Source organism: Schistocerca cancellata, chromosome 8 (genome assembly GCF_023864275.1).
Source record: "Schistocerca cancellata isolate TAMUIC-IGC-003103 chromosome 8, iqSchCanc2.1, whole genome shotgun sequence".
In the NCBI taxonomy this organism is placed as follows: Eukaryota; Metazoa; Arthropoda; class Insecta; order Orthoptera; family Acrididae; genus Schistocerca; species Schistocerca cancellata.
In genome coordinates, this window is record NC_064633.1 from 347,616,119 (window position 1) to 347,638,555 (window position 22,437).

Below are 22,437 nucleotides of genomic sequence, written 5' to 3' on the forward strand. Positions count from 1 at the left end.
ACCTGTGTGAATGTGTTTAATCATGTATTACCAAGCACCCATGTTCACATAATTTTTAAAGCCTAATACTTTATTCAGAGACATTACTCATAACACACAAAATAAATCACTCTGTTTAGGAAAAAATGATTGTCATTATCCTAGATGGAGCAAATGACATAAATGAGAGAAAAGATGAATTTGAGCAGACCACTGAATGAAATTATTCCAAAAACTATGCAGAATCAGTTAATATTCAGCAAAATACCTTATAGATTTGATAACCCTGGAGAAACCCACAATATATATTAGATGAACAAATATTTAATGAAAAGAGGTACAGTGACAAACCACATAAAAGCAATCAATGTAAACATGTTTCTTCAACAAAAATTTTCGACACATGGATTTCACATGGGAAAGTTAGGGAAAACTTATCTCTGTGCAAATTTATTGAAAGTGCTAACAAACAGTAGGCCCACTATCAAATGCCCGACCCCCGTCAATCAACATATTCTGTCTCTATGTGGCAATAAGTGGAACCACAATCTGAACAAGATGGGAGCCTTAACAGTTGTTGCAAAACCAAAAAAAGCTGCAGAAGTGGAAATACAGGCTGCACCACTACGACATGCAGAAAAGAAGAAAGCAGCCACAGCAAGTACAGAATCTACATCATCTCCTGCTGATGAGGTACCAAGTGCTTTAAAGCACTGTTGTCACATAAATCCTGTAGAAAGTCATGTACAGCACACAGATATCCGTGTTCAAGCAGACCCCAAAAAAATGCCACAGAGAATTGAAGATATTTTATGAGATGCTACAAGAAATCCCAATTGCAAACTAACTTAGCATCCACTGCCACACAAACAATTCTGTGTTCCTACAAATTTCCCCATAACACACTAACTCGTCCTCCTTGTGATAACTCTTCTATTTTGTCTTTACACTTAAAATATTGGGTCCCTAAATTATAAGACTGGTGAACTTGGTATTCTTTTGAAAGACAATAGCAAAATGATATTATGCTTAAATGAACATTGGCTAAAAGAAGAAGACATAAGACTGTATGTTCCACCAGGTTTTCATATAATTCCAAATCACAGAATGACCAATGAAGGTTATTGGGGATCCTCCATGTATATATAAGTAATGATTTTGACCTGAAATGTACTGTTCTGGACTTCGACAACTTATCTATTAAAAGTGTTTTTGAAGCAGCTTTATACTTCTGCCAACAGTAAGGCTTTTAACTGTTTCTGTATATCAGTGCCCTGAAAGTGATGCAGAGAAATTTACTGAAAGCTTAGAAACCTTATCCTGCATGTACAGAAATGCATACAATAAAACACGCTAATTTTTGGAGATTTAAACATTGATAATGGAGAAATAACAGCTTAAAAATATTAATTCAGCAAATGTGTTGAGATGACATAACCTTCTCTTTACAAATCAAAGTCCCACAGGGCTCAATTCTGCCTGTATAACTTTATAACAAATGTACATAAAAGTGTATTTGAACTAGGATGTTTAATGTTGATGAGCTATCAGATCATAAAGGTACTTAATTACTGATTAATTGAAGGTAGAACAAATTCTGTACTGGGGTGTTAGATTATTAACTGATAAGAATATAAACACATATATGGAGGAAATAAAACTAGTATTATACGGGAATACTGTATTACTTTCTTCCAGTAACATTGAGGAACCCTTCAAGTTCATGAACATTATCTCTAAAAGTTTGAATATCAATTGCCAAAAGATCAAGATGCAATATAGTAATAAAGTCAGAAGACCCAGGCAACAGACACAAAATAAATGGTTTATACCTGACTAACAAAAGCTAAGGCTCTTGGCAATTTTTTGCTATGAAAAAGTAAAAAGTGATATTGTGGATGAAGCCACTTAGAACAACCTCAAAGGATATTACAGATGACAAAGCAGAATAACCAAATGTAGGGGAAATGAACAGTACATTGGAACTCAAATAATAGATGTAAGGCAGCATGGAGTATTATAAAAGCAGTGTTGGATACCAACATAAATTGTAAGGGAACCTCAAATGCAGTCAGTATCACAGCAGATAAATTTAATCAATTTTTTGCCAAGGCAGCAAACATCACTACCACTCCAAGCTCTGGTGAGCATATTTCTAATTCAACTAACACTCCTGATCTAGACCCCATTTCTGGCAGCTGGTTTCCTCAAAATTGTGCAAACTCTATGCCAACTTTCAAGTGGACACGAATACAAGTATGTGGTGTGGTTAAATCAATAACTAAACTTGGGAAATTCAAAATCGGAGGACATTTATGGCTTATCAAATTTTGTTATTAAAAAATAGTGGATCTCATACCAAACCCTCCTTGAACACTAAAAACTGGATGTATGCTAGTGGCTATTTTCCAGAGTGTCTAAATAGAACAATTGTTGTCCCTATTCATAAAAAGTGTAACAAATTATGAATAATTATTGTCCCGTTGCACTCGTAGTTATTCTCTTCAAAATAAAAGAATAATGCATACAACAGAATATTGGACATTTGCAGACATTTACCTGAAAACAATATTCTGACTCAATCTCAATATGGTTTAGGTCCAAATTATCAACAGTTGAATGCAGTTGAAGACGTAATTTCTTTTATACAAGCCTCATTTGAATCAAAGTTATCTGAAAAAGCCATTATAGTCGTCCCTAGCAAGGCATTTAATTCGGTAAACTACACAATACTACTGGAGAAACTTTGGTGCTGTGGAGTCAGAGAATTAGATGTCTTTCCTATCTCAATGACAGGAAACAAATTGTAGTTTACAATAAGCAGAAGACCCAATTCTTAGACTTAACTCACAGTGTTCCTCAGGGTTCTGTGCTTGACCCTTTCCTGTTTACAATATTTGTAAATGATCTTCTGTGCAACATGCCCTGTAAATCTGTACTTTATGCTACCAACACGACATTCATTAGTTCTGGAATGGACATAAACAAATTGAAACTGGAAAACAAAGAGTTTGTGAACCTGTATAATACATGCTTCAACGCCAATGAGTTATTCATCAACTATGAAAAGACAGTGAACATCGTTTTCAGTTTATCAAGCAGTGAAACTGATTAATCAGCTGTTAAGCTACGTGGTATATACCTTGATTTCAACTTAACTTGGGACTAACACACAGACCACATATGCAGAAAGCTCTCACTCTTTAACTTTGTTGTCTTGTATCTTCCCATCACATACTAGACATGTTCTGTAGCTGATAAATCAGAAGACTGGCAAATCCACCAGGGATCTGTACATTTCTCAAGGCATTTGTGCCATGAACTGAAGTGTGAGGTCTTGAATTATCCTGATGGAATATGCCATTTAATACCCTGGTGACGAAATGTACGACGACGAGTTTTACTGTTCTTCCCAGGTACTGGCGAGCTTTCAGCTTGCTTTCAACAGTCCAGGTTTCATATCCAGTAGCTCTCCACACCATGGCTGAAGGGGTTGGAGAGGAATGGGTCTCGAAAATCGCTATTTCTTGTGATCTGTCACCGGGTTTCCTGCGGACACTTTGGAATAAGTCTGACCGCCACAAAAAAGAATGAGTCTCATCGCTGAATAGCGTGGAATGCCACACGATGTCCTAATTCACTCTGGGCTTGCATCATGCGAGTCCTTGTGGGCTTTTGTACGTTGTCAGTTGTAAAAGTCGCATGACAACTCAATATCCCAACCCAGCTTCGAGTAATCTGTTTTCGACGGTTCGAGGAGAAACTCCATCTGAACCTCTGTTACGAATTCAGCTGTTGTTAAGTGTCTATTCTTCAGAGTAAGTCTGACAATCATACAGTCTTCTTGTGGCATAGTCCTTACGAAAGGAGCTGCAGCAGTTGTTCTTGTCACACTATTTTCTTTAGTTCATCTCGTCATCATTCATTCAACAATCGCTGCCCTACCGAAATAAATGCATTGCCAATATTATAGATGCTAAGGTGCACTGCAGGTATTTCCAAAAAATTGTGATGTTACTCATTTTTGCCATACGAAGAACCACTTTCTGACTGGCGCGAGAATCGGCGATTAAACAGACACAGCCGTGATAGGAGCACCGCGTAGCGCTAAGTCAAACGTTCGCATACGCGAATTTTAAACATTTAAACCACACAAAAATATAAATTAAAACTTGCAGTTCATATCGACAGCTAAGCTGTTGCAGATATAATTGTTACACAACTGACTAGCAGAGGAAGAGAACGAGCGCAGTGTGTGATGCTACATTACAGACGACGTTCATCTGTCGGGACTTCAATATGTTGACAAGGTGTGATAATTTTGGACTAACGTTCCAGTTCTTTGTTTGTCGTTAGTCGTCACAAAAATCCGAAGTGTGTATTGGATGACGAAAACAAACATTTTCTTTAAATCAGGCACATCTGATAAGAGAAAAATTACCTCACAGTAATTTATTAGTTTTATTTAGAAAGAGCTCGAATGAAGTAAGAAATGGTCGTGGTCGTTCTTCTGCATCCATACCTGATCAAATTCGTAAAACGTGGTGATGTATTCTGACAATGCACAAATGACTGACGTTTAACAATACACTTGGAAATTTTACTGTCCGACAATTTTCTAAACAATGCGCTGTGGAAACATTTCTTTATCGAGAGTGTGAATCACACTATTCGACGAATAGTATTCGTTCCGAGTGGAATTTGAATTATATTAACAGTCTTTTCGTCATTCTCCTAAAGAGAGAGGTTTCGTTATGCCCAACAAACCAATGGGTTAATTTCTACACTTGACAAGAAGACATTTAGGCTGAAAAATTGAAAATTATTCTCTCCGGTTTATTCAGATACTGCTAGACTGATTCACGATTTCTGCAACTGAAAAATCTTTTTGTTTTGTTTTTGGTCGTAATTTGCCTTGAGGTTCGTGAAGACATACAAAAGGTGCAGAAACATTAATCCACTTTGGCATTGTTGTGTATGACTGTCATAGCATTCATCGATTGCACAAGCGACTCTGTCTTTTTTTTTTTAGACCGAAACAATAAACTGCAACCCGGCTGAAGAGGGCGGATTGTGCCGCTGACAGCCCTCCCCTGCCCATATGGGACAGGGGAATGAAATCACAATAAAGAAAAAAAAAAAAAAAAAAAAAAAAGAGAGAGAGAGAGAGAATCAGATGCGCCATCTGTCGCAGCATGTTGACGTTACCTGAAAAGGCGCTTTTAGTGAAGCTGTATTTTCAGAATGGGGAATGTGCTAGTTCAGTGTTACAATCCTATCGTCATATGAAGGGGATTCGCATGGATGAAGGTCCGTTGACAAATGCAGCTGTGGTGAGAATGATTTCAAAGTTCAAAGCCACGGGTTGTTTAGACGATAGACCCCGTAGTGGCCGACCGAGCACAAGGCGTAATGCTGCTGAGACAGTTCAGGAAGAAATGGAGACTGTAGCGGGTTCGTCTATGCATGGAGAGGTCAGCGCTCGAGCAGTCGCACGTCGCACCGGCATTCCATACCCTACTGTTTGGTTGGCACTTAGGCGTAGCGTCCGATGCTATCCGTACAAAATCCATCGGCATCACGAACTGTTACCAGGCGATTTAGTGAAGCGGAGGGCATTTGCGGTGTGGGCGTTTCAAAAGATGGTGGAAGATGACGATTGGTTGAGTAACGTGTTGTGGACCGACAAAGCTCATTTCACGCTCTGAGGGTCTGTCAACGCACACAACTGCAGAATTTGGGCTACCGAAAATCCTAGAACTGTCGTGAAAACTCCATTGCACGACGAGAAAGTCACAGTATGGGTTGGATTTACCACATCTACCGTTACCGGGCCTTTTTTCTTCGAGGAAATGCGTGATTCTGGTTTTGTAGCTGCTACCGTGACGGGTGAGAGGTACACCGATATGTTACAGAATCGCATCATCCCCAGCCTGGCTGATAAACATCTGCTGGAACGTACGATATTTATGCAGGATGGCGTTCCACCCTATATTGCTAGACGCGTGAAAGATCTCTTACGCGCGTCGTTTGGTGATGATCGTGTGCTCAGCCGCCACTTTCGTCATGCTTGGCCTCCCAGGTCCCCAGACCTCAGTCCTTGCGATTATTGGCTTTGGGGTTACCTGAAGTCGCAAGTGTATCGTGATCGACTGACATTTCTAGGGATGCTGAAAGACAACATCCGACACCAATGCCTCACCACAACTCCGGACATGCTTTACAGTGCTGTTCACAACATTATTCCTCGACTACAGCTATTGTTGAGGAATGATGGTGGACATATTGAGCATTTCCTGTAAAGAACATCATCTTTGCTTTGTCTTACTTTGTTATGCTAATTATTGCTATTCTGATTAGATGAAGCGCCATCTGTCGGACATTTTTTGAACTTTTGTATTTTTTTGATTGTAATAAAACCCCATGTCATTCCAAGCATGTGTGTCAATTTGTACCTCTCTATCTACATTATTCCGTGATTTATTCAGTTTTCAAATTTATACTGACTTTTTGATCACCCGGTACACTGCAGCAGACTTATCCACGTTCGCTCGGCCGAAATCCCGCTAGGCGGAAGCACACTCTACAGATACGGCAGTTCACTCACTATATAGTAAAATTAGATGAGACATCAGTATATGTTATAGCTATACTCATAGAGAAACCTGTTTTGTGGGATTCTGAATGAGATACAGTATATTAACTTTTGGATTTTATCGTACAGTAATCCGTTTGAGGCTCTGGGAACCTTAAAGCACATTATTGTCAATTGTGAGACTGTACTATTTATTCATGCTTCTGACATCTGTTGATCTTATAGTGTGTCAGGTTTACCTATACTGTAGGACCTCGTTGTACGTATATCTGAACACTGACGAAAAACTGTCTCACTGGTTTCACTTAAATGTGGGGGAAGGGGGGGGGGGGGGAAGGAGGGCGCGGAGACGGTATGCTTTAGGTCTTTATGGCTCTCAGCTCCTCATTTGTCTTCTAGTCAAGTGACCTTTTCGGTAGATAGTACTACTTTAATGTAATAATTTTCGCAAACGCCAGTTTGTGTTTGGAGTTGGTTGTTTACTGTGCAGGAATCGGCTTTCCTGTGCAATGTCAACATGAGCTGTGTTGAGCCTGCATTAAGCGCTAAAAGAAAAGAAAATTACCAGAAAAAGATAGTCGCAAAGTAAGTAGGGTCTCCCAGTCCAGATCCGTTGTCTGAGGAAGTGACAAAATCAAATAAGCCGGACTACAAGCGAACATTTAAGAAAGAAGTGTACAATAAGCGTAAGTTGTGTGGGTTCAACATAAGAATGCCTAATTTTCAAACCGAAAGTTAATTAGAAATCTTGTACATTTCTCCGAAAAAATAAACAACCACGTAAACTTCCACTTACACAAAAATGCGGAAGGGAGAATAGTGACAGCTTATCCATAATTTCGATCTTGCCATAAACTGTACTTAATTATGTACAAAACTACAAAATTCCACTAAAATCTATTGTTCCCTTCTTCAGACAAGTTCTGCATATTGTTATTACTACTGTTTTTATTATTGTTACTTCTACTACTACTAATACTACTACTACAGTTACTATCACTGACACCGGTTGAAGTTGTATTAATACGTTGATTAGCGTAACTGTTTTACAGCAGACGTTTATCTAAATTTAAAAATTTGTGAACATCCGGAGTGTATACCTACGAGCCTACACTGTGTGTTTACCTCGAGAACTGTTCCACTAGTCCAGATCTGGTTGAAAAATCAATGAGGAAGAACACCGACGTTATCTGAACAACGCTGCGAAACGCAGAGTTTCCTGACGTTATGAAAAATGGATAACTGAAGAAGGCCCAACGCGTAACGGTGTACAGAAACTGGCAGATGTTGATGAAACAGAAAGCTAAGAGAGACTTCCTGATGGTCTTCATGTTGCGTGAGAATATCTTAAAAGACAAAGATCGTTCTTTAATGACCTCCATGTCGACGGGAGGTTCAAAAAATGGTTCAAATGGCTCTGAGCACTATGTGAATTAACATCTGAAGTCATCAGTCCCCTAGAACGTAGAACTACTTAAATCTAACTAACCTGAGGACATCACACACATCCATGCCCGAGGCAGGATTCGAACCTGAGAACGTAGCAGTCGCGCGGTTCCGGACTGAAGCGCCTAGAACCGCTCCTTCCTTCCTTTTTCTTTCTTTTATATTTATGAATGGCATCGTGCAAAAGCCAAATGTTGTCACGGATTACAGCAAGAGTAATGCAAGCGTGGGTAGGTGGATAGGTTCGATTCCCAACTGTAAAGCTAGGTTCGATTCCCAACTGTAAAGCTGCCAAATAGCCAGGAGCAGGCCGAAAAGTTTAATTAGAAGATTTAATTAAGGTTACGTACTTTAACACACAAGCTCTGTACAGAAACTATGCCGGCGTATTCATGATTAGTCTCGGGGGAACAGTTCGTCTTAACCTCTGTACAACAAGGACCACCGTGCGGGGTAGCCGCGTGGTCTTAGGCGCCTTGTCACGGTCCCTGCGGCTCTCTCGTCGCAGGTTCGAGTCCTCCTTTGGGCATGAGTGTATGTCTTGTCCATAGTGTAAGTTAGTAATGCGTATTCTTAGGGACCGATGACCTCAGCAGTTTGGTGCCATAAGACCTAACCACAAATTGCCAACAAGGGTAATCGGTTTCTCGCACACTTCGACCGCTAAAAAGCGACTCGTCTTATTTTCAGGAATTTTCTAGAAATTTTGTCAAGCATAACGACTTAAAGACCGGAAAGAGCTGTGGAGTATGCACGAGAGGAGACCTTCGAAAAGTTAAACCTAACTGGGATGCAGAGTGTGTAGTTCCTCTCTGTGCAGCAACGTGTTTCAATATGCCTCACACAGAAAATGAAAATGAATTATTATATTATTATATAATTATATGAAAATAAAATTATATGAAAATAAAATGAATTATATGAAAATATAATTATATGAAAAATTATATTATACGAAAATTATATGAAAATAAATTATATGAAATTAATTGAAAATTAATTATATGAATTAATTATATGAAAATAATAATTATTGATTATATGAAAATAAAATGTAATCTCTTCTGTAATACGTTCTATTTAATCCCAGCCATCTTTAATTTTGATTCGTTCCCAGGAATTTTCTAGAACCAACAAAGAAATTATTTTAATGGCTGTGCGAGGTACGTAGGGCAGCTACACCACTTATCACTAGGGTAAATTACCACTGAGGGAGAGGTGCGGTGTTTATGGTGTGATACCCTCCATATTCGTTAGTACGTGTCGACGACGGATGTCCTGTTCCGTGAATCTGTATGCTGACTCCAAAAACTATGCCTACGAATGATTTTATGGATCACAGGTTTTTCAGTTGTAAGGATATCAGCACGCCTCACCTATGCAGCTGCGGGGTCCACCGCTGAAGGGCACGTAGGCGAAGGGGTGCCTGCCCTGCACCCTCTCCGGCAGGAAGTTGTCCGGGTCGAAGCGCTCCGGATCCGGCCAGTGTTTGGGGTCGCGGTGACTCTCGTAGACATGCAGGACCAGCATCACGCCCTCTGGCAGCTTGTAGCCACCTGTGATGCAAGAAGGGACCTCTTTGTAATCACTCATTTATACATGGGCTGTTGAGTGAAGCACCAGACCATCGGCAGATTTGCCTTTTCTTTTTTTGTTATGGTGCAGCCCAGACAGACACAAAGAAAAAAACGCTCCATGTCGAGAAATGTGTATTTTCCCGCCATCTATTCACAGATCTGTAATCGTTAAGTGATTAACGGTCCATGTTCACATTTTAACGTAAACGTGAGGAAAGCAATTGCAAATGCCAAATACTGTTACATTAATAACCCATGTAACCGCCTCAATTTTGAATGCTGGCATGCAAACGTGCATGCATTGTGTCGTACGGGTGTCGGATATCACTTAGTGGCCTGGAGTTCCATGACTGTTACACTTAGTCGGTCAATACCGGAACGGGTAATGCTGTTTGTGCTTGACGCTGAAGTTGCCGCCAGATGAAGTCCCATACGTGCTCGATTGAAGACAGATCTGCAGTACGTGGGCGAGCGTTATCCTGTTGGAAAACACCACCTGGAATAATGTTTGTGAATGGCTGCACCACAAGTCGAATCACAGATTCAAGTGCAAACTTGCAGTCAGTTTGTGTGGAATAATCGCGAGAGGTCGCAGAAAAATTGGTTGTAGGCGTTGATCTGGCCTCCTAACCAACGTACAGCCATCACTGGCACCGAAGCAGAACCAGCTTTCATCAGAAAACACAACCGACCTCCACTCCGCCCTCGAAGGAGCTCTCGCTTGATACCATGTTAAGTAGCAAATGGCTATGGTTTTGGATCAGTGGAATGCACGCTACGTGTCGTCTGGGTCGGAGCTGTCCTTGAAGTAACCAATTTGTAACAGTTCGTTATGTCACTGTGGTGCCAACTGCTGCTCGAATTCCTGCTGCAGACGCAGTACGATGCACCACAGCCATACGCAGAACACGATGGTCTTCCCTCTCGGCAATGCCACATGGTCGTCCGTAGCCCGGTATTCCTGCGACCGTATCTTCCCGTGACCATCGCTGCCAGCGGTCATGTATAGTGGTTATATTCCTGTCAAGTCCTTCTGCAATATCGTGGAACGACCGCCTTCTTGTAGCCGTATTACACGACCTCGTTCTAACTCAGTGAGCTGTTGATAATGGCGTCGTCTCAACTAACATCAGTTCACTACGTCGAATCTGAAAGGTAACTAGTGACACTCACAACCGTTGCAGCGCGTATCTGAAGCAAACTTGATATGCATCCTCGTGGTGGTGCTGATAGCGCCACTCTTATGTGACTGGCGCGAAATTTGAAAAGACTTCATCTTTCATATATAGAAACATGCTTGCCAACTTTCGTTTATCTCGCACAACTCCTTTTTTTCTCGTCAGTGTAGAATAGGCCACATACATCGAGTGTTGAACGTGTCGGACTGTTATTTGCAGTCTTATATTCAGTTTGATTTTGAAGATGTTAAAAGTAAATTAAAACACGATAATCATTTATATATTCTTATATGTTTCAAGTTCTTATTTGAAATTTATTTGTACTGCAATTTAACATACGGCAGTAAATTCAGCATGTCGCTACATATCCAGTATTGAAGATTTTTGTTGGCAAAGGGAATTGCAGTCCATTAAAGAATGCACTTACATACATTGTTTTAATGAAGATTTTAATGTCTTTCCATTTTCCCAAATTGAATCATCCATTATCCTATACTATAGCGAGAAACTTGACAATGGGGTGAAGGACGTTGTAAGGAAAAAAAAGAAATTTCATAATTTGATAAGGTGGGATGCTACTATCTTAGCAAAAATGTAAGAAGCTTCGAGCAACAATTTACGAGTACAGGTCGACGGATCCTATCAAATTACGCAGATTTTATTGTCATTAAGGAAGCACTAAGCCGTCAAGAGAAGGTATTTATTTCGAAAAATCTTGCAATGAAAATGTATGACATGGACACAGTCCAGCTTCTTTCAAAATTCCAGTCGCTTCACAATGGAGTCAGAATGGAGTCAGAACTTCGTTCACGCAAAGAACCCACTGGAAGCCAAATTTCTTCATAATTGTGATTTTCTAATGTAAATAATATCTAACAAATAGGGGACAACAAGTATTCATACGTGGATGACACCTGTGTCATATGGCCCCATGGGAGGCTGGCTCAAATAGCTCTGAGCACCATGAGACTTAACTGATGAGGTCATCAGTCCCATAGAACTTAGAACTACTTTAACCTAACTGACCTAAGGACATCACACACATCCATGCCCGAGGCAGGATTCGAACCTGCGACCGTAGCGGTCGCGCGTTTCCAGACTGTAGCCCTAGAACCGCTCGGCCACCCCGGCCGGCGCCGCATGGGAGGGAAAAGCTCGATCATCTAAACTCACGCCACCTTAACATTAAATTCACCATGGAAGTGGAGAAGGGTGGACTACTTCCTTTCCTAGATATATTAGTTAAGAGGAAGAGAGATGGTACCGTCAGTCACGGTGTGTATCACAAGCCCACTCACACCGACTTGTACCTGCAACCAGCAGTTGCCACCACCCCAAACAGAAAAACTGTGTTCTCAGAACACTGGCTCACCGGGCACGAACTCTGTCAGATCTGGGTAATTTGGCGACGAAGACAGAACATCTACACTATATGTTCTACAAAAATGGAGACTCTTCTCGAGATGTTCAAAAGACAGTGCGCCCTGTTTCCCCACCATAGGTTCCTGAAGAGATACAAGAAGGAACGCAAAAGGTTGCACGTTTGCCATATGTTGGGCCGATATCTGCCAAAATTAGCAGAATTCACCTCAAGCATAAGATTAAAAGCGTGTTCCATCCACCACCAAGATTAAGGCTCTGATAGGGAGTGTGAAGGATGACCTGCGTCTACAGAAACAGGACGTTTACCACGTACCATGTGAATGTGGGATGCCATACATCGGCCAGACGACCAGGACCGTTGACATCAGGTGCAAAGAGCACCAAAGACACACCAGACTGAGACAGGCAACCAAGTCAGCGATTGCCGAAAAACACCGAGATACTGAGACAGCTTCATCAAAGAGTTTATTGAGATTAAGGTCGCGGAGAATCTCATTAACCGTGGACGCCGATTTCCAGCTGAGCTCGGATTGCAACCCAGCTCTCGATCTTCTGAAGACGCAATGTAGGCAACATCCTGATCCCAAGGCACACAAGTATAAAGATGGAATTAGAGATAACAGCCCAGTACTTGTAACAAAGGACGTAGCTTAGACAACGGACACAATATCTGAGGACGTTCTTCCGAGTCTCGAGCGACAATCTGAATACAATCGACCTGAAAAGAACACTGCAGCCGCTCCTAGGGGCAAGAACTTCGGACGGAACGCTTAACACGGCACACCATTGTAACAGAACATCCTAATTCACAGGACTCAAATGACGACAATCGGAGGATAAGACGTCTAGCAGAGCTTGAACGCCATTCAGAACTTAATTCAGCTATATTGACAACGGATAATAACCACAAAGTGCGCGCACAGCGTTCGGAACAGCTGCTGCTAGAATAAAACGCTACAGCCGTTGCTATTGGTCGGCGCACACCACGGACAGAGCCAGAGCGCCAGACGCGGCGCGGACCGCAGAGGGAACACTTAGCACAACGTAGGTATAAATACCGGACTCGTTCCTCACTGGAATCAGTATCGGACAGCACCTGAAGAAGATTGCGAGTCACGCAGTTGAAATATCGTGCACGAAAGACGCGAATAAGCGGCAGAAACCCGATTAATCAACATGACAACGCCTCACCGGGAAAGCCTGAAGAATTATGTTGACACTTGTTTATAAGTGTATAGTGTTTAACAGGTATTACACTCTGAGCTATTCACGGAAGCTGTCTGGCCCAATGAAAGAAACCAGTCACCTTGACTGGGCCGGTGATACAAGTTTCGGTTTTCAAATACGTCATTAACAATGAAATTTATGACTTCTGTGTCTACTATAGTGAAGTACAGAAGATAATTTTCAAGTTACACTGAAAATAATATATTTACTACAGTATACGAGGATTTTTTATAGATTTTCTTTAGGTAACCCCTCAATACCAAGCTTTCCCTACAGTGAACTCATTAAAACCCCACAATCGCACCGTCATGTTAGAGATGTCCATCAAATTTGCTACGCCCCTCCATGTTCGTGTAAACGATTTACGCGTGACATGTCTTCGCACATTTAGGAACTGAGAATGGAAGATGCAAGACTTTCAGATTTCCAATGACTGACACTGCTAAAGTCCAGCGGAATATCAGCCGCAACGAACCAATAGGAAACCATAAAGCTTCCTATCTGGAAGTCCGCATTCACACCTATTCTGTCGGCTCAATTTTTCCTTTATAGTTAAGGCGTAATGGCATACCTGTGGATTCAAATGGCACCAGATTACTGGAGCATGGTTTTTTGATACAAGTTTATTGAAGCCCTCCACTCTGTCAGTGTACAGCGAACAAGAGTTCCAAACTCTGACAGCAGATCCACTGCTGGCCGTTAAAATGGTACATCTTAGCCCTATTACTAATAGTCCGTATATTGTATGATAATAAGAATATTTTATTAAATGGCTCTAAGCACTATGGGACTTAACATCTGCCGGCCTGTGCGGCCGAGCGGTTCAAGGCGCTTCAGTCTGGAACCGCGCGACCACTACGGTCGCAGGTTCGAATCCTGCCTCGGGCATGGATGTGTGTGATGTCCTTAGGTTAGTTAGGTTTAAGTAGTTCTAAGCTCTAGGGGACTGATGACCTCAGATGTTGAGTCCCATAGGGCTCAGAGCCATTTGAACCATTTGAACTTAACATCTGAGGTCATCAGTCCTCTAGACTTAGAACTACTTAAACCTAACTAACCTAAGGACATCACACACATGCATGCCCGAGGCAGGATTCGAACCTGCGACCTTAGCAGCCTCGTGGTTCCATACTGAAGCGCCTAGAACCTCTCGCCCACAGCGGGCGGCAATATTTGATTAAACCACCCGTATAGCTGTGCGTGTTAAAGCGCCACTTCTGAGACGAGGATGTGTGCCCAGGGATCAACGACGAGGGCCGGTGTGCCAGACAGCCTGGATGAAGTTTTAGGCAGTTTCCCACATCCAAGTACGTGAATTCCGGGCTTGTACCCAAGTCCCACATCAGTTACACAATTCGCAAACATTTAGTAACCTCTCGCTCTCTTTCACAAAAATAACACTATACGCAGACAGTTGTTATACATATATTCCTTCCTGAGAGATAGTGGTGTGATCACAGGAAGGGAATCTGGTCACCCCATAACTTAATCATCTGTTAATAAACTATGGCGATCCTGTGTCGTTATGGCGCGAAGGCAAAGAATGAAAAAAAAATGGTTCAAATGGCTCTGAGCACTATGGGACTTAACATCTATGGTCATCAGTCCCCTAGAACTTAAAACTACTTAAACCTAACTAACCTAAGGACATCACACAACACCCAATCATCACGAGGCAGAGAAAATCCCTGACGCCGCCGGGAATCGAACCCGGCAAAGAATGATTGATTAAATCTGTAGCGCTTATAGGTGCAAAATTTGTTACTCAGAGAGGGCACTTGTGGCATCAAGAACCACTCTAATCCAGCTGGATATCGAGACGAGATGAGCTTTTTACGTCATTTCATGCTGCTTCAGTTCTATGCCAAGGCTGCACATGCATAGTGGCCGGAGGATGGTGGCGCGACAGTCTCTCACCAGCCTAGCACATGTTTCCAGTGGGTGAGATACTTGGAGAACATGATGGTCAGGGAAACAGGCCAGTGTCCTCTATGTAAACCTTGTATTCTCTTGTTGACAGGTAACGTTACAGAGACGACAGTGCTCTGTCTTCTAAGACAGAGCACAGATGCTGGCTGCAAACATATCATAAATGTTAATTTTCCTTGTCCAAACTACTCGCTATGCGGACTAGATGTGATCACGTTGTGCATCCAGTGGTATTCCGTATCATCATTCCATGTGATGTCCCATATCACGTTGGGCATACAGTGGTATTCCGTACCATCATGCCATGTGATGTCCCATATGGTGATGAAGAATGTAATCTGGCAACGTGCGTTATCTTCAGAGTCTCCACTCTTGAGGCCATCCATTGTGTGACTGTAGGTAGCAGCAGATCTTTTCAGAAAAGACGACGCGGTTTCAGTGTTGTCGTTAGGCGCGCAACTGCAGACTCTCTCTGCTGCAACAAAGGGTCGCTCGGCTAACAGTCTGTGGTACTCCAGCGATTGTAGCACGTTTTGTGTGGATACTCGTCTTGCTCCAATAATTTCCTGAGTCAAGTTATGTGGCAGTATCACGCTGCACAGCCGAGCTGTCCTCTCGGGCGCTAGACACGTGGGGCCGCTGTGATCCTGCATGACACTGAGTACCGCCCTGCTGAACCCATAGATATTATATTTGCTTGATAGTTTTTGGGTCCCGACCAACGCGAGCAACATTATCGTGGAACGAACGGTAAACTTCTGTCTCGACAAGCCGAATCAACAATGACATTAGATTTCTGATCTAAAAAGATGTTACGTAATCATTCCTCGCATACATAATGTAGACAGCGTCACTCCTACCTATTGGAAAGCTTGCATATTCAAGTAAGTTACGAGCCGATTTCGTGTTACATTTTAATGACTCATAGAGTGTAAGAGGTGACAACGCGTCGAGTACAAAGAGCATCAATGAATTCAAAAAGAACCTCTTGTTTTTTATTTATTTATTTATTTTGCATGATTACGACCCGAGAGTCCTTACACCCAAGTAGATATATATTTCGTATAAGTAGCAGAACATCACAATAAAGGGAAAAGCATTTATCATGGAGGCAATGAAAACCCCATAACATGGCAAGGTACAAAAAATTGTATACTGAAGGTGAATAAAATATTTAAAAACCGCGGGAAATGGAGGCTTTAAATGCAGATGCTAGACAAGCCAGCCTGTGACACTGTTGTATTTGACCACGAACAGTGCCTGTGCAGTGTATACAGAACGTTGCAAGTGTTACTCGTGGTCAGAATAGAGTTCTGTGTAGTTGCGAGTGTGTTATATCGGAGCTAGTGAAGTCGAACATGGGCCAACTGTTGATCCATATATGGTGGGTGCTTCCATAACGAGGGTAGTCGAAATGTTTGGTTATACCGTATACAGGGAAATGAGAAAAATGTCGCCATTTTAGTCGCAAAGTAGATGAAAGTATTTGAGGATTGATCGAGACGGACGGTCACTGAAATTAATGGTGACAAAAAATAAGATAACGACAATTATAAAACTCTCTGCAGAGCTGGGTGTCCCACTCGCGAAGCCTCTGAGCACCAAAACGACACGAAGGAAGCCCCACAAGCAGAAAATTTCTAGGCGAGTTGGACTTTCGAAAACATTCATCAATGATGCAATTACCCTTAACGGGGGAATGGTGCCAAAGCCATAAAACCTAGATTGTGGAGCGATGGAAGAAAGTAAACTACTGGCCATTAAATTGCTACACCAAGTAGAAATGCAGATGATAAACGGGTATTCATTGGACAAATATATTATACTAGAACTAACATGTGATTACATTTTTTCGCAATTTGGGTGCATAGATCCTGAGAAATCAGTACCCACCTCTCGCCTTAATAACGGCCTTGATACGCGTGGGCATTGAGTCCAACAGATCTTGGGTGGCGTGTACAGGCACAGCTGTCCGTGCAGCCTCAACACGATACCACAGTTCATCAAGAGTAATGACTGGTGTATTGTGACGAGCCAGTTGATCGGCCACCATTGGCCAGACGTTTTCAATTAGTGAGATATCTGGAGAATGTGCTGGACAGGGCAGCAGTCGAACATCTTCTGTATCCAGAAAGGCCCGTACAGGCCCTGCAACATGCGGTCGTGCATTATCCTGCTGAAATGTAGGGTTTCGCATGGATCGAATGAAGGGTAGAGCCACGGGTCGTAACATATCTGAAATGTAATGTCCACTGTTCAAAGTGCCGTCAATGCGAACAAGAGGTGACCAAGACGTGTAACCAATGGCACCCAATACTATCACGCCGGGTGATACGACAGTATGGCGATGACGAATACACGCTTCCAATGTGCGTTCACCGCGATGTCGCCAAACACGGATGCGACCATCATGATCCTGTAAACAGAACCTGGATTCATCCGAAAAAATGACGTTTTGCCATTCGTGCATCCAAATTCGTCGTTGAGTACAACATCGCAGGCGCTCCTGTCTGTGATGCAGCGTCAAGGGTAACCGCAGCCATGGTCTCAGAGCTGATAGTCCATACTGCTGCAAACGTCGTCGAACTGTTCGTGCAGATGGTTGTTGTCTTGCAAACGTCCCCATCTGTTGACTCAGGGATCGAGACGTGGCTGCACGATCCGTTACAAACATGCGGATAAGATGCCTGTCATCTCGACTGCTAGTGTGATACGAGGCCGTTGGGATCCAGCAAGGCGTCTGTATTACCCTCCTGAACCCACCGATTCCATATTCTGCTAACAGTCATTGGATCTCGACCAACGTGAGCAGCAATGTCTCGATACGATAAACCCAAGTCGTGATAGGCTACAATCCGACCTTTATCAAAGTCGGAAACGTGATGGTACGCATTTCTCCTCCTTACACGAGGTATCACAACAATGTTTCACCAGGCAAGGCAGATCAACTGCCATTTGTGTATGAGAAATCGGTTGGAAACTATCCTCATGTCAGCACGTTGTAGGTGTCGCCACCGGCGCCAACCTTGTGTGAATGCTCTGAAAAGCTAATCATTTGCATATAACGGCATCTTCTTCCTGTCGGCTAAATTTCGCGTCTGTAGCACGTCATCTTCGTGGTGTAGCACTTTTAATGGCCAGTAGTGAAATTTGGTCGGATGAGTCGTGTATCACACTCTTTCCTACTTCACGCCGAGTTTACATCGGAGGAGTGAAACATGGAGGGGCACTGACATGATTTGGATAGTCATACAATGTAGTTTATGGGCCCTATGTAAACCCTGCGAGGTCGCATTAATGCCAAGGATTATGTGACCATTTGACATATCAGGTTTATCCCGTGGCACAATGTTGGCTCCCCAATGGTGATGCTGTGTGCCAAGACGATAGGGCCCCTGATGACACAGCCTGCATCGTCCAGAGTTGGCATTGTGAACACTAGGATGAATGAAAAGGTGGGAATTTAAGGAGATGGGACCTGGATAAACTGACTAAACCAGAGGTTGTACAGAGTTTCAGGGGGAGCATAAGGGAACAATTGACAGGAATGGGGGAAAGAAATACAGTAGGAGAAGAATGGGTAGCTTTGAGGGATGAAGTAGTGAAGGCAGCAGAGGATGAAGTAGGTAAAAAGACGAGGGCTAGTAGAAATCCTTGGGTGACAGAAGAAATATTGAATTTAATTGACGAAAGGAGAAAATATAAAAATGCAAAAAGGAATACAAACGTCTCAAAAATTAGATCGACTGGAAGTGCAAAATGGCTAAGCAGGCATGGCTAGAGGACAAATGTAAGGATGTAGAGGCTTATCTCACTAGGGGTAAGATAGATACTGCCTACAGCAAAATTAAAGAGACCTTTGGAGAAAAGATAACGACTTGTATGAATATCAAGAGCTCAGATGGGAACCCAGTTCTAAGCAAAGAAGGGAAAGCAGAAAGGTGGAAGGAGTATATAGAGAGTCCATACAAGGGCGATGTACTTGAGGGCAATGCTATAGAAATGGAAGAGGATGTACATGAAGATGAAATGGGAGATATGATACTGCGTGAAGAGTTTGATAGAGCACTGAAAGACCTAAGTCGAAACAAGGCCCCGGGAGTAGACAACATTCCATCAGAACTACTGACAGCCTCGTTAGAGCCAGTCCTGACAAAACTCTACCATCTGGTGAGCAAAATGTATGAGACAGGCGAAATACCCTCAGACTTCAAGAAGAATATAATAATTCCAATCCCAAAGAAAGCAGGCTTTGACAGATGTGAAAATTACCGAACAATCAGTTTAATAAGTCACGGCTGCAAAATACTAACGCGAATTCTTTACAGACGAATGGAAAAACTGGTAGAAGCCGACCTTGGGGAAGATCAGTTTGGATTCCGTAGAAATATGGGAACACGTGAGGCAATACTGACCTTACGACTTATTTTAGAAGCTAGATTAAGAAAAGGCAAACCTATGTTTCTAGCATTTGTAGCCTTAGAGAAAGCTTTTGACAATGTTGACTGGAATACTCTCTTTCAAATTCTGAAGGTGGCAGGGGTAAAAAACAGGGAGCGAAAGGCTATTTACAATTTGTACAGGAACCAGACGGCTGTTATAAGAGTCGAGGGACATGAAAGGGAAGCAGTGGTTGGGAAGGGAGTGAGACAGGGTTGTAGCCTGAATCAGAGGCTGAGACGGTTCTGCGACCATGTGGGCTGCAGATTCCTCGACTTGCGCCATAGGGTGGTGGGGTTTCGGGTTCCGCTGGATAGGTCAGGAGTCCACTACACGCAACAAGCGGCTACACGGGTAGCAGGGGTTGTGTGGCGTGGGCTGGGCGGTTTTTTAGGTTAGATGGCCTCGGGAAAGTGCAGAAAGGGCAACAGCCTCAACGGGTGCGGGGCAAAGTCAGGACATGCGGGGACCAAGCAGCAATCGGTATTGTAATTGTAAACTGTCGAAGCTGCGTTGGTAAAGTACCGGAACTTCAAGCGCTGATAGAAAGCACCGAAGCTGAAATCGTTATAGGTACAGAAAGCTGGCTGAAGCCAGAGATAAATTCTGCCGAAATTATTACAAAGGCACAGACGGTGTTTAGAAAGGATAGATTGCATGAAACCGGTGGTGGAGTGTTCGTCGCTGTTAGTAGTAGTTTATCCTGTAGTGAAGTAGAAGTGGATAGTTCCTGTGAATTATTATGGGTGGAGGTTACACTCAACAACCGAGCTAGGTTAATAATTGGCTCCTTTTACCGACCCCCCGACTCAGCAGCATTAGTGGCAGAACAACTGAGAGAAAATTTGGAATACATTTCACATAAATTTTCTCAGCATGTTATGGTCTTAGGTGGAGATTTCAATTTACCAGATATAGACTGGGACACTCAGATGTTTAGGACGGGTGGTAGGGACAGAGCATCGAGTGACATTATACTGAGTGCACTATCCGAAAATTACCTCGAGCAATTAAACAGAGAACCGACTCGTGGAGATAACATCTTGGACCTACTGATAGCAAATAGACCCGAACTTTTCGACTCTGTAAGCGCAGAACAGGGAATCAGTGATCATAAGGCCGTTGCAGCATCCCTGAATATGGAAGTTAATAGGAATATAAAAAAAGGGAGGAAGGTTTATCTGTTTAGCAAGAGTAATAGAAGGCAGATTTCAGACTACCTAACAGATCAAAACGAAAATTTCTGTTCCGACACTGACAATGTTGAGTGTTTATGGAAAAAGTTCAAGGCAATCGTAAAATGCGTTTTAGACAGGTACGTGCCGAGTAAAACTGTGAGGGACGGGAAAAACCCACCGTGGTACAACAACAAAGTTAGGAAACTACTGCGAAAGCAAAGAGAGCTTCACTCCAAGTTTAAACGCAGCCAAAACCTCTCAGACAAACAGAAGCTAAACGATGTCAAAGTTAGCGTAAGGAGGGCTATGCGTGAAGCGTTCAGTGAATTCGAAAGTAAAATACTAGGTACCGACTTGACAGAAAATCCTAGGAAGTTCTGGTCTTACGTTAAATCAGTAAGTGGCTCGAAACATCATGTCCAGACACTCCGGGATGATGATGGCATTGAAACAGAGGATGACAAGCGTAAAGCTGAAATACTAAACACCTTTTTCCAAAGCTGTCTCACAGAGGAAGACCGCACTGCAGTTCCTTCTCTAAATCCTCGCACCAACGAAAAAATGGCTGACATCGAAATAAGTGTCCAAGGAATAGAAAAGCAACTGGAATCACTCAACAGAGGAAAGTCCACTGGACCTGACGGGATACCAATTCGATTCTACACAGAGTACGCGAAAGAACTTGCCCCCCTTCTAACAGCCGTGTACCGCAAGTCTCTAGAGGAACAGAAGGTTCCAAATGATTGGAAAAGAGCACAGGTAGTCCCAGTCTTCAAGAAGGGTCGTCGAGCAGATGCGCAAAACTATAGACCTATATCTCTGACGTCGATCTGTTGTAGAATTTTAGAACATGTGTTTTGCTCGAGTATCATGTCGTTTTTGGAAACTCAGAATCTACTATGTAGGAATCAACATGGATTCCGGAAACAGCGATCGTGTGAAACCCAACTCGCTTTATTTGTTCATGAGACCCAGAAAATATTAGATACGGGCTCCCAGGTAGATGCTATTTTTCTTGACTTCCTGAAGGCATTCGATACAGTTCCGCACTGTCGCCTGATAAACAAAGTAAGAGCCTACGGAATATCAGACCAGCTGTGTGGCTGGATTGAAGAGTTTTTAGCAAACAGAACACAGCATGTTGTTATCAACGGAGAGACGTCTACAGACGTTAAAGTAACCTCTGGCGTGCCACAGGGGAGTGTTATGGGACCATTGCTTTTCACAATATATATCAATGACCTAGTAGATAGTGTCGGAAGTTCCATGCGGCTTTTCGCGGATGATGCTGTAGTATACAGAAAAGTTGCAGCATTAGAAAATTGTAGCGAAATGCAGGAAGATCTGCAGCGGATAGGCACTTGGTGCAGGGAGTGGCAACTGACCCTTAATATAGACAAATGTAATGTATTGCGAATACATAGAAAGAAGGATCCTTTATTGTATGAATATATGATAGCGGAACAAACACTGGTAGCAGTTACTTCTGTAAAATATCTGGGAGT

The 22,437-nt window shown here is 42.6% G+C and overlaps 1 protein-coding gene across 1 annotated transcript in view; it reads right to left on the bottom strand.

Moving 5' to 3' along the window:
- LOC126095080 (cytochrome P450 4C1-like) overlaps nt 1-22,437 on the bottom strand; it is a 131,301-nt gene that overhangs the window by 3,337 nt on the left and 105,527 nt on the right. Inside the window, exon 11 of the mRNA XM_049909763.1 lies at nt 9,397-9,576. Coding sequence (XP_049765720.1) covers nt 9,397-9,576 — 180 coding nt within the window. The remainder of the gene's footprint in view (nt 1-9,396; nt 9,577-22,437) is intronic.